We start from the raw sequence: 12,638 nt of genomic DNA, 5'->3' as shown, positions 1-12,638 counted from the left end.
AATGCTTTAAATGAGTAAAGTTTATGGCATGTAAACTGTATATTCTTAACATTTTTTTTAAGAGATGACTGGAAAAATAAATCTCAGTACTGTTAAAATTTGATATTGACCAGACCTATCCAGCGGATATTTTTATGTAATTCTTATAAATCATTATCTGTTGTTATTCCATATAAATGTTTTCATTCTAGCTTTGTATTTTATTTCTCTCTATTCTACCAAAGCCCCAGTTTAGTAGTTGGAAGAATAAGGACAAAAGATTGATATAAATCTTTCACTATTACCTAAAAATCACCTTTTCTAGACTGATAAACTTTCTTACTTAGTGGAAACGATGCTTGATGTTCCCTTCACATTCGATCCCCAGGATGAAAACTATTCCTTCCTCTCACTGTCTCCTCCTCAACACCAAAGGATGTGACAGGGAGAGTAGGGCTTGAGAGCTGGTGCTTCAGCCTCCTACAGGCTGTGTGACTCAGGGCAAACTAGTTCACTTCTCTAAGCATATTTCTCCCTACTGCCTCCAGAGTTTAGTCAGCTTAGAGATGATGTATGTCAAGGGCTTGGCATTAGTTTGCTCCTTGATAGAATTTTTTTATTTATTAACTATGACTCTGTCTTCCGAAAGAGGGCATAGAACTTATAACTGACATCTGTGTTAGTTCTGGAACATTTGAGAGGCTCTTGCTACTATCTTCCTTCCTCAAAAACAAATCTCTCTCCTACCCCCAGTCTTGTGGCTGATGCCTGAAATTCCATTATTATAGGTGCCTTTCATCACTTCAAAATATTTGATCACTGTGTAAATAAAAAAGGCATATTACAGTAAAAATATTTTAAACAATTATATTCCATGTATATATCAATGTAAGTGAATTGTTCTTCCTTTTCTTATTAAAACAAACAAAAAAATCTTTAGTTGTATGGCAGGTAAGAGGACTCACAGAGTAACTGAAGATGAGCTGGAAAGGGCACTGCTTGCTTGGGGTAGCAGCCTCCCAGTTGCATGTAGAGTAGGTCTGTATTTCTGGTGGAGCTTAGAGGAAAAAAAAAAACTCTACCCACTGTTGAAACAACATTTTTCAGTCCTGGTAATTTGCTAAATTCACCACAGTGATCACAGATGAGTTTCACAATCCGGCCTTGGCTGGCCCTGGCTGGGTCGGTAGCCAACTCATCCATCTTCCTCCTCTCTATGAATCATCCTGGGCAAAAAGGACAATGGACAGGAGATGCAGAAAAGCCTCTTTTCTCCCCAGGATAATCCAGCTCTAATTCCTCAGGAAGGGCAGCTTTGGGCCATTTTAGATCTAGGATATTTTTGTTCAAGGCTCCTAGTTTGCCTAGTTTGTACCTCCCAGCAAAAGCACTTACTAGGGAGTAATTGCTAAACCTGTTTACCCCACCAACCAAAGAGTCTATAAATTATCTCCCAAAACATTCTAATAAAGCAAATTTTGTTTTCCCTCTAGGAAACAAATCCCCAGATTACTAGAATACAAGTTGTCTGAACACGTGTGAAAAGGAGAGATGTAATTTCACTGTTCCAAGGTCATCTTCACAGCCTCACAATGATGCTTTGATGTCACTTCTTGAAAGGCCTTGATTGGAATTTAGTTGTTGTTTGTTAGAAGTGTTTTGAGCTCAGTTACTTGATTACAATGTAAACATTTCTTTAGGGAAAAAAAGCATATTTGCTTAATTTACAAAAGTTGATTTGCTTAATTTATACTCTTAATCATGAAGGGAAAGGCTACCCACTCTAGTATTCTGGCCTGGAGAATTCCATTGACTGTATAGTCCATGGGATCTCAAAGACACTTAGCTACTTTCACTTTCACTTTCAGTCATGATCGAGTTCAAAGACAGAGTTTAAAGGCACAGATCAGAGCATATGGTTTTCATGCCATTTTCAATAAAACTACTGAAAATAAATTAACAGAATAAAAGCAGGGCAGTTACTTTTAGCTGCTTTGGTGGTAATGGTCCTTTCGTTTTGGTTCACAGGAATATATAGATGAAGTTTAAAAAATATTTAGCAGCAGAATTCTGTTGACAGTTCATTCTCACTGAAACATAAGCATGTTGATTTTATGGTCTCAAGATTTCTTCTGTTTACAGTAGACAAGATATAAGGGCAACCTGAGTGTCCATGGATAGATGAATGGATAAAGATGAGGCATATGTATATATACACACAATGGAATATATTACTCAGCCATAGAAAAAGAATGAAATCTTGCCATTTGTGACAACATGGTTAGATATAGAGGGTATTATGCTAAAAGAAATAAATCAGAGAAAGACAAATATTATATGATTTCACTTATATGTGGTATCTAAAAATAACAAACTAAGTATTTCCATCAAATCTAATAGCTATGTTTTAAAGCAGAGTAAAAGCAGGAGTTGTAAACTCAAAGCATTACAAGGAATGGCAAGTAATTGTATGAATAACCTAGCATAAGATCCAGGGATTCAGGGAAAGGTGGGCTTGTGGACAAATAGGAACATATATGTCATTCAAATTCAAAATTTTTGAGAACCTTGACTGGTCAGACAAAACAAATCTGCAGGTTCAACTGACCTACAAGACACAGATTTGGGGTCCCTTTCTACAGGACAAAACTGACAAAATTAATGGTGGTGGGATGCGGGGAGATAAGTGAGTCTAGAGATTTTAATACTGTAATTTCTGTTTATTAAAATAGATGAGAATTTTTTTCTCTGATGTCTGGTATGTGTACAGTGATGAAATCATTTTGACTATAGGTTTACCTAAAGATAGCAAATATATTCTATTAATAGGTGATGATTTTTTTTACCCTCTTAGAGCAAGGTTTGTGTCTGGCAATTTTTTTTAGTCCTTCTTATTTATATTGCTCTATTATTTTACATGTACATTTGAGATATAGAATATGACTTTATGAAGGTTACTGCACCAAGCAAGCCAATATAGGTCCCTGTGTGCATGCTCACTCAGTTGTGTCTGACTCTTTGAGACCTCATGGACTGTAGCATCCCAGGCTCCTGTGTCCATTGGATTTTCCCAGCAAGAATATGAGTGGGTTGTCATTTCCTTTTCCAGGAGATCTTCTCAACCCAGGAATCAAACCTGCATTTCCTGCATTGGCAGGCAAATTCGTTACCTCTTAGCCACCTAGGGAGCTCATATTGGTCCTTCCATCACATTAATTCAAATATAACATTTTTAATGTGGCTCATGTTTTGAGTATTATTAAGGTGAACCTTTAAGATAAACTGGGAAGTGAGACATTGTTGTATCTTTTTCTGTGGAATATTCAGGGATAAATACATAAGTAAATTCCTAAATAGGTACAAATTCCTTTAAATCCATTTGAGGTAGGAAAGAAATCAAAGGCTGGCAGGTACACTGAAGTGGCCTACAGATTTTTTGCAGTAGAATTATTGATTATTAGTAACATAGTAAAACCAAATTTTGATTAAAATATCTAATTAAATAAAATAACTTGTGGGAAACTGATGGTTTTATTACTTGATGCCCAAGAAATTAACCAGTCTACTTTTGTGAAAGACAACAAAAAAGTAATCAAGCAGATAAGATTTTTTAAATGACCAGACTTTGTGACACGTATGAGACGGATTTCAGATGTCTGCAGATTTATACATATTGAATCATACAAAATTGATTATGGATTAAAATGTTATATATTTTATTCTAACTCCTTGATAATTAGTTACCTACCTTTGGGAGCTAAGTCAACTCCTAATTATAAAGAGTTGTCATTAACCAGAACATCTCGGGTCTTTTTCTAGGTACACACTTTGGCATTTTTACGTACAGCAAATAAGCACTGGGTTTGTTATTTTTGACAATGCTACCCCAAATCACTTTGTTACATTACATGTCCCTTACTGGCAAAAGCTTTATACTGTGGTACAAAAATATCAAGAAGAAATATGTCTGTTAACATCTCATGAGAAAGGTCATTTGTAATATGAATTATCTGTGAAACTGAACTTTCAACTGGGGGAGTAAAACTTTTAAGGTGCATAGAAGCAAATGAAAATATTAAAAGATCTGTTTCAGTTAAGATCTGAAGTATACATATATATGAAATATATTAGCATACTAGATATCAATATCATATAATAGTAATACTATCAATAGTACTAACATTAGTCATACTTATTAGCTTAAGTATATTCATTTCCTTAAAATGAATTAGGTCTTCACTACATTCTCAACAAAAGATTGAGAAAAGCAAGCTCCAATCAGAAATCTATCTGGTGATTACCTGGCAGTGTAAAGCACCAAGAGGCTGTCAGTTTCTTCTGTGAGAAGACTGTGAGATGTAACTGATAATTCAGTTTCTCTGCCACAGTAGGTTGTTGCACATAATATCCTTAAATCTCATCAGACCTAAGAGAATGGCCTGACACACCATAGGAAACAAGGTTCTGTGTGCTTAGCTAATGTCCCAGCACTGCATGGGAAAGCAAGAAGCTTTGCAAGCTGTGATTGTATTAAGGATTTTTTTAAAAAAGAAAAGCTTTCTACTTTTAGAATTCTGAGAATTAGAGTTGAAGTCATACATATCTCACTTGTATTAGCCTACCTTTACCTGAGATTCAGGTTATCTTGTTTGTATCTTATCAAATGGTCCCAAACAAGAAGTCTTGGGATATCATATTAAAGCATATTGTGGTATCAATCAATAATATGAAAGGACGATGAGCAGGCACTTATTAAAGCTGATCATTTATTTCCCAAAAACATGCACAGTCCAAAAGGAATAAGCCATAAAGTGGCATTTCCAAATCTGTGTTCCACCCCACTACCTTTACTATTGTTATGAGTGTATTTGTGATTTTATTTGTAGTCTGCCCATACATAGGAAGGCTCAGATGGTAAAGCGTCTGCCTACAATTTGGGAGACCCAGGTTCAATCCCTGGGTTGGGAAGATCCTCTGGGGAAGGAAATGGCAACCCACCCCAGTACTCTTGCCTGGAAAATCCCATGGACAGAGAATTGTGGTAGGCTACAGTCCATGGGGTCGTAAAGAGTCCGACATGACTGACCGACTTCACTTTCACTTTCACACATAGGAAAATGCAGGATGCCAGGGTTAAAACACGATTCTGAGTGTAGTAGACATGTATTGCTTATATTCTTATTCTCCATCAGTACTGCCTCCGACCATGTGTGAATTGGAAATGAGGAGAAAAATCTATTCAGCTTAGCAGAGTAAAGGTGATTGCTTTTATTATCTAACTTATTTTCTAATGCAAATAGTTATCACAGCTCATTTGTTCTGTCTAATTTAAATTATTTGTGGGGAAATTCATGTGTTAATAGGATTTTTTTCTACTAAAATTGATAAAATTTTTGTTCCCATGTGCAAATTTTGCTATATAAAGTGAATACAGAAATGAGTAAAACAGTCCATGTTCAGAGTTCCTGATCTACTAAAAGTGGGAGTAGGGAGTAGAGGGTAAAAGTAAAATATACTGAAAGTTGCTCAGTCGTATCCAACTCTGACACCCCATGGACTGGGGCCTGCCAGGCTCCTCTGTCCATGGAATTCTTCAGACAAGAATACTGGCATGGGTAGCTGTTCCCTTCTCCAGGGGATCTTCCCAACCCAGGGACTGAAGGTGGGTCTCCCTCATTGCAGGTGGATTCTTTACCATCTGAGCCACCAGGGAAAGGAAAAGTAGCTCGGTTGATTCCGACTCTTTGTGACCCATGGACTATAGCCTGCCAGGATCCTCTGTCCATGGAATTTTCCAGGCAAGGGTACTGGAGTGGGTTGCCATTATTACATGACAATTTAACAAGTGCTGTCAGTAATGAAGTCACAGTACCTATAAGGCATTCCTGGGATACAGTTTTCTGCAGGGAATAAAAATAACAGGAAGCTTAATGTCTCAATCTCCAGGATGTTGCTACTGACACCTACCATAGAAAAAACATGGTTGGATATATAATACACAAGTATTTAAGTAGATAATCACTATAAAAAATTATATCCATTCCTGTAATTTCTTTAGATTTGCTTTTTCAAAGGAATAAAAAAAAAAAGTATTCAGGCCCCATGGAACTCTCAATAGATTAACTTACTAAACTCAGCCTAAATTTTACTTTTCAGTCTGCATTAAACAATGCACGTTTTACTACAACAAAGAACATTCAAATTTAATGGTTTTCAGTTAACAGTCTTTTAGTGAAAGCTTTGGGATACAGCAACTACAATTTTGAAGTAACCTAGCCAACTCTGAGTTGATATTAACAAGAACTATTAGAGATGTCAAGGAGTGTCTTATCCCCTCCAATAAGGGGACAAATATAGACAACATGGGGAAATTAACAGTATGAACAATAAAACAGTAAAACAGGTAGCAGGAAACATCGTAGAGAGCAAAACTTTAAGAATCAATTATCCGTTTAAGGTATAAAAACCTTACAAAGGGAAAATATTTCTAGGCTTGCTGCTGCTGCTACTGCTGCTGCTAAGTTGCTTCAGTCGTGTCCGACTCTGTGCGACCCCATAGACGGCAGCCCACCAGGCTCCCTGGTCCCTGGGATTCTCCAGGCAAGAACACTGGAGTGGGTTGCCATTTCCTCTGTATTTTTTCCCTCTGTATTGGCTTTTATTCTTCTAAGATCAACTGGTTACTTCGGTGTTTCTGGGTGTTATTTGGGTTATTTCTGTTAATTACTACTTATTCTATCATACAAATGTTTGTCTCCACGTCCTAAAGGCTTAAAGATAAATCAGGTACTAGCTCTCAAGGTACCTGGTAAGCCCCACCTCCCTCCTACTGATTTTTAAATGTCTCATGGGTATATGTATATTAGAATTAAATGGCTTTATTTATTGCTTGTAAAAGGAAAGTAATAACCAGTTGAGCATATTTCAGGCTACAAGAATACCTTTAAGCCTGGGCATCAATTATTCTGATAAAATGGTGACAGATAAGCACATTTTGAAATAAGAACTAAACGGCATTTTAAATGTTCCTGAGACTAAAATTTTTAATTCCTGATTTTGGTTGGCCAGATGGATACCATCTGTGTAATGGATGTGAGTTTCTAGGAAACTTGAGAGCTTTACTGCATGAAGCCTTCCACTATTTAAGAAAATAATGGATTATTTAAGAAAAGTCCAATACTGTGTATAATTCATCCAGATCAACTAGACCCTACACAATGATTTTGGGGAAGAACATGAGAGAATTATTTAGATTCAATTAATTCAAGACTATTGACAAATAGGACATTACTGAGATACAGTCTCATCAGAGCAGATTTAAGTAACTTAGTTGACCCGAGAACTGTCGTAGCAAAATCATGCTCAAGGCTAGGCCAAAATATTGCTGGAAGGGTGGGATAAATAAAACATCATGCCAATAAGGTGTGTCCTTAGCTTCAGGGAAAAAAAAAAACAAAAAGCAAATACCACAAGTTGAGAATTAGCTCTAACATACTGAAGTAATTCCAAAAGTTATAGTAAGACAATGCTTAAACCAATACAGCAGTCTATTGCCCCTGAAATAGGTGTATCTTAAATGGCTTACAAAAAAAATACATCTTGTAATTCTGAGGTAAACATCTTTATTTTCTTACACAACCAAACATGTTAAACTATCTTAGTATATTACCATTTGAACAGGTCATCTTTTAGTCTTTATGCAGTTTTCACATTGTTTTACTCAGTATTTTTAAAATGGACTAAACACCTTGCAGACACATTTAATAATACTGCATAACCTTTGTAACCTTATTTGGTATATAATCATGTTCAGTTATTTTTGTATATTTACAGGGAATTAAAGTAAACAGACCCACTCCCTCCACCCCCTATCCCACAATTAAAAATAAAGGAAAAGACAACAAGAAATGAGATTAGGTTCTGGAAGGAAAGAAACCCCAACTATTCAAGTGTGGGGTTTCAGAACTCAGCTTTTTGCACCTACCCATCCTCTACGCTACAGAAAACCTTTGTAAGACTACCACCAAATATTTTCTAAAACATTTCAAGAAGTTCCAGTAGATTTCTGGATTTGTTCCTTTAAAATCAAGATACTCTGCCTTTGCTCAGGAGGCAGCATGGCAATCTGATCTGCAGTCAGCTGAAGAACCTGCATGATCAAAGCTGCCTTTTCTTGATCCTGGGGGGTTACTTGGCTCTGCCCAGGACTAAAACTGCTAGGCTGCGCTCCACCTTGCTTGCCTGCTCCTTGCATGCCCGGCCCCTGCATGCCCGCTCCTTGCATGCCCGGCCCCTGCATGCCTGCTCCTTGCATGCCCGGCCCCTGCATGCCAGCTCCTTGCATGCCCGCCCCTTGCATGCCACCTCCTTGCATACCTGCCCCCTGCATGGCAGGTCCAGGGTTTCCCACCCCTGAAATGTTGGGAACCTGTCTGGGTCCCTGAGGACCACCTGCCCCCATATTAATAGGACCAGGACCCTGAATTCCCCCAGTCATAGGGCCTCTTGAACTGGGGCCGGGGCCCCTCATCTCCATTGCTCTTGCATCCATTCCTCTCGCTTCCATTCCTCTGGTTTCCATTGCACAGGTCTCCATTCCTCTTCTCTCCATCACCCGTGTCTCTAAGACCTCTGTTTCCATGGCTCGAGTCTCCATCCCTCGAGAGTCTCTGCTGCCTCTGCCATCCATAGGCAGCCCTCTTTGATCTATCATAGGTCCTCTGGGCTCACTCATGAGCATTCTAGGATCTGCTAAGGGCCCTCCCCTCATCTCATGTGAGGAAGGGCCCCGGCTGTCATGACCAGCGGCATGGTGCATTGGAGGACCCTGATGTGGTGGGCCAAGATAGCCTCTGGGCTCCACTTCTCCGGTGACTGAAAGCAAAGTCCCTCCACGTGGGTCATTTGGAGCATCCCCTAACAGTCCTCGAGGAGGCAGGCCACCAGCAGTCATGGGCCCACGAGGCATAGGAGCTCTGGGATCAGATATCTGCACCTGCCCCCGCTCTAAGGGCACGGGACCAACCCCTGGCATTCCAACTTGGGGTTGCATTGTTCCGCCAGGAGTTAAGGGGCCAGGGCCAGGAACTGCGGCTGGCATTGGGCCTTGGGGTGGAATTCCACCTTGGATAGGGGTCTGCATCAGAGGAGGGATGTCTTTCACAGGTCTTCTGGCCAAATGCTGAGGCTGAGGGGCCGGGGGGTTTTGCTGGTTCAGCAGAACGTTAGGTCCAGGACAAAGCCCAGGGCCAGGGCCAGAAACGGTTTGAGATTTCCCTGGGATAAGTGGTGTTACATGAATTTTGCGATGCAAAATTTTCAGAGCAATCTCTGGATCCATGATTCTCATCACTACTTGTGCCTGCAACAGCGCATAAGCCAGCTGAGGGTTTTGAAGTAACATATTTCGAGCTTCCTGGTGGCTGTTTTGGACACAGAGCTTCATCTGCTTCATCAGCTCAAACATTTGCTCCGGGGGAAGACTAGCGACTGCTCTGGTAATCGACTCAGGAGCATCTTCTGGATCGATAGGGTCCCCGTAGGGTGAGTCAATGATAGGCGCTGCAGGCCCTAGGCTCTTTAGCTCCTCCTTGTTCTTTTCACTGGCTGCATTGTCCACCCGAAGCGCTCTCCCGCTGAACTCCCGCCCATTAAGGTTCCGCATGGCACTAAGTGCGGTCTCCTGGTCTTGGTACTCGCAGAAGCCATAACCCTTAGGTTTGCCCGTCTCTCTATCGTATACCAGCCGGAAACTCACAACAGAACCAACCTCCGAGAAAATGTCCTTTAACTGCTCCTCAGTCGCCTCATACGGAATGTTCCCCACGAACACGGAACGCAGTGATCGATCCATTGCCGGGTCTCTCACCGCCAAACTCGACATGATTCCGGTCGCCACACAGCGGAGAGCGGCTTCTTCAAGTCGTCCTCTTCCGACCCACACTTCCGCCGAGCAACGGAAACAACTTTCAAATTCCGGGCAGAAACCTCTCTACTCTGTTTGAATCGTTCCGCTAATCCTCAGCATCTGCGCCTCTATGTTTTCCTAACTAAACTAAAGCTTTCTGTCCTTGGTCCTTCCTGAGGCGCATGATTCCTTTCTCACCTCTTATTCTGAAAACTTTTCTACGGCGCTTCACCACCCTCTCCGGGAAACGCTCGGTGTGGGTCGACCACAGTAAAGATGGCCCCGTCAACTTCACCATGGTAACGAGGAGAGACCGCCTTCTATGACGTCAACGGAGGTTTTGCTTCCGTTTGACCGGCGGGAAACCGCTAACTGAAAGCGATTGAGGCGGCGTCTTCTGTGTTCTGGTAGTATTTCCGTGTATCAGTTTCTCCTTAGTAGAGTACCTTTAAGCTATATTTAAAATCACAGTGCAGGCAGTGAGGGAGAAATGTAGTTATTTCAAAGCAGACATGGGGTTTTTCTCATTAAAATTCAAAAGTAATAGCTTGTTTTAGAAACGCAGTTTTGGACAATAACTGTCCAGAAATACAAGCTGAATGCGTGTGCTCGCTCCATCCCCGCCCCCATCCTGTTGCTTCAGTCAGTCCCTGAGGAGAGATCCTTCCTTACACGTTTATTTTTGTGCGCGCACTCAGCAGTCGATCTTTTCACAATAATATTTTTCTTAGTTATATTAACCAATATTAATAATAATTTATTGAATTTTATGGCTACAGCGGATTAGTTAAATGCATTTAACCATTCTTTAGGCATTTAGGTTGCTTCTGATTGTTATTAACTGATGCAATGATTTCGATACCTCTGTTATGAAGCAGGAGACTAGTTTCTCTTCTGTTGCTAGTTTTGCTGGGAGAAGTTAAAACATGTGGAATGTGGGTCTGTCTCTAACAAGCAATTAGAATTGAAGCTTGGTGATTCGCTAAGCAACTGGTAACCTGCAAAGCCTGACTTCTTACCAGGTTAGTCCAGAGCATCTGCCATGTACTGTGGCCACTAGAGTACTTGAAAAATGGCTAGCGTGACTGAGAGACTGAACTTTTAATTTCATGACTTTTATTAAATATAAAAGCTGATATTCACTTAGACTTTTGGAAAACTACTTAATATATTTAGAGCAACTTGGGTGTGGAATTGACTTTTGCAATGATAAAATATAAATTTAAATCAAAACTAGTTAAAGTTTAACATATTGAGATATGCTAGTAAAATATATGCAAGATTTTGAAAACAATATAAAAAGTAAAATACCTCATTAAATTTTTATTTTTTCATATTAAAGTGATATTTTTAATACATTGGAAAATATATATTTTAACATCACTCATTTTACTTTGTTTAATGTGGTTACTTAGGAAAATAATATTACATATATAGATTGCATTATATATCTATAAAGTGTATTGCTTCAGAGCCTAAGTCTTAACTCAAGCAGAGATTTCTTTTATTCTACATATTCCTTTTGAAGGGACTATGGAACTTTAAGATTCATCAAAAAATTGTGTTACAATAAAGCAATTATCCTTCAATTAAAACAAAATTTAAAAAATGAAAAAAATTTTTATGAACCTTGAATATCAGAGTTCAAGGAGTACATCTGAGATGAGTGTGGGTTTAGGTATAAATCAGACAAAGCATCCATTTACCTTCAAGTGTCTTAATAGTTATTTGAAACAGGTTTGGACATAGCTCTGTAAAAATATTTAATTCTTTCTTAGACTGTGCTGGCTCTTCATTGTGGCGTGTAGGAAGTTGAGACGTAAGGATCTTAATTTTGGCATGTGGGATCTAGTTCCCCAACCAGGGATCAAACCCAGGCACCCTGCCTTGGGAGCTCAGAGCTTTAGCCTCTGGCCCACCGGGGCAGTCCTGGACGTAGTTACTCATTCAAAATGGGTTAACCACCTCCCCCCACCCCGATTTTGTTTTAAATTAATAGTATTAAATATAACCTAAATGATACCATTATAACCTATAATCAATATAAAATTATGAATGAAATGTTGATATTTAAATGCAAAGAAATATTTTACCTGTTGTAGTGCTAAGTCTCTGAAACCCCGTGCTTTAAGCCTAATATTTTACATGTCAGTTCAGAGTAGACACATTTCAACAGCTCAGAAGCATATGTGGTTGATGGCTACCATCTTGGAAAGTGCAGTTTTAAGGAATCAAATGCCAGGACATGAGCAAAAAAAAAAGGCACATTTATAAACTGCTTCAAGAGTGGGTTGTAATGATGTGCAAGAAACAACCATGCATTCGTTCATTAAACATTTTTGCATGCGGAGAACAGAAAGAACTCAAAACTTCTGCCCTCAAAGACTTCATCATCTAGCAAAGGAGAAAGACCTGAATTGATTATCATAACATCAGGTGGCAGTTGCAGTGCCAGAGACAAACACAAGGGAGTAGAGAGATGTACCCTCCTTGGGGGAAGGAGGCTGGAGAACAGGGTCCTGATATCACCATCCATTACAACTAGTTAAGGTCCCTGAAGTCCTCATCATTTGTGAAATGTTCATCTTTTCAGAAGTTCTGCATCATGAAAATAACCTGGTTAAAATGCAACAACCTACTCAGGCAGGGAGAACATGTAAACACATGCATGCTCATTTACATGCATTACTTTTTAATTTTTATTCATTTTAATTTTTCCTTTTATTTATATTTTTATTTTTAATGAAGCAAA

At 39.3% G+C, this 12,638-nt stretch overlaps 2 protein-coding genes across 4 annotated transcripts in view; one reads left to right on the top strand and one right to left on the bottom strand.

The window, feature by feature from the left end:
- PRKG1 (protein kinase cGMP-dependent 1) overlaps positions 1 to 12,638 on the top strand; it is a 1,398,992-nt gene that overhangs the window by 774,505 nt on the left and 611,849 nt on the right. The window lies entirely within an intron of this gene.
- Positions 7,770 to 9,891, bottom strand: CSTF2T (cleavage stimulation factor subunit 2 tau variant). 2 transcript variants are annotated; one of them, XM_068961521.1, is made up of 2 exons: positions 8,344 to 9,891; positions 7,770 to 8,223 (listed from the first exon to the last, which is right to left on the bottom strand). In XM_068961521.1, exons 1-2 carry the CDS (start codon positions 9,860 to 9,862, stop codon positions 8,024 to 8,026), a joined length of 1,719 nt encoding a protein of 572 aa, XP_068817622.1. In that variant the 5' UTR covers positions 9,863 to 9,891; the 3' UTR covers positions 7,770 to 8,023. The 2 variants fall into 2 exon arrangements, with proteins under 2 accessions (XP_068817622.1, XP_068817621.1); XM_068961520.1 differs by having other exon boundaries at positions 7,770 to 9,891.

This window comes from Capricornis sumatraensis, chromosome 23, assembly GCF_032405125.1.
Source record: "Capricornis sumatraensis isolate serow.1 chromosome 23, serow.2, whole genome shotgun sequence".
NCBI classification, from domain to species: domain Eukaryota; kingdom Metazoa; phylum Chordata; class Mammalia; order Artiodactyla; family Bovidae; genus Capricornis; species Capricornis sumatraensis.
The sequence above is the reverse complement of the archived record's forward strand: the minus strand, read 5'-3'. Positions and strand labels throughout refer to the sequence as shown.

Bases quoted from the DNA above. Each gene is read 5' to 3' on its own strand.
- CSTF2T (XM_068961520.1), bottom strand. From the start codon at position 9,862: ATGTCGAGTTTGGCGGTGAGAGACCCGGCAATGGATCGATCACTGCGT.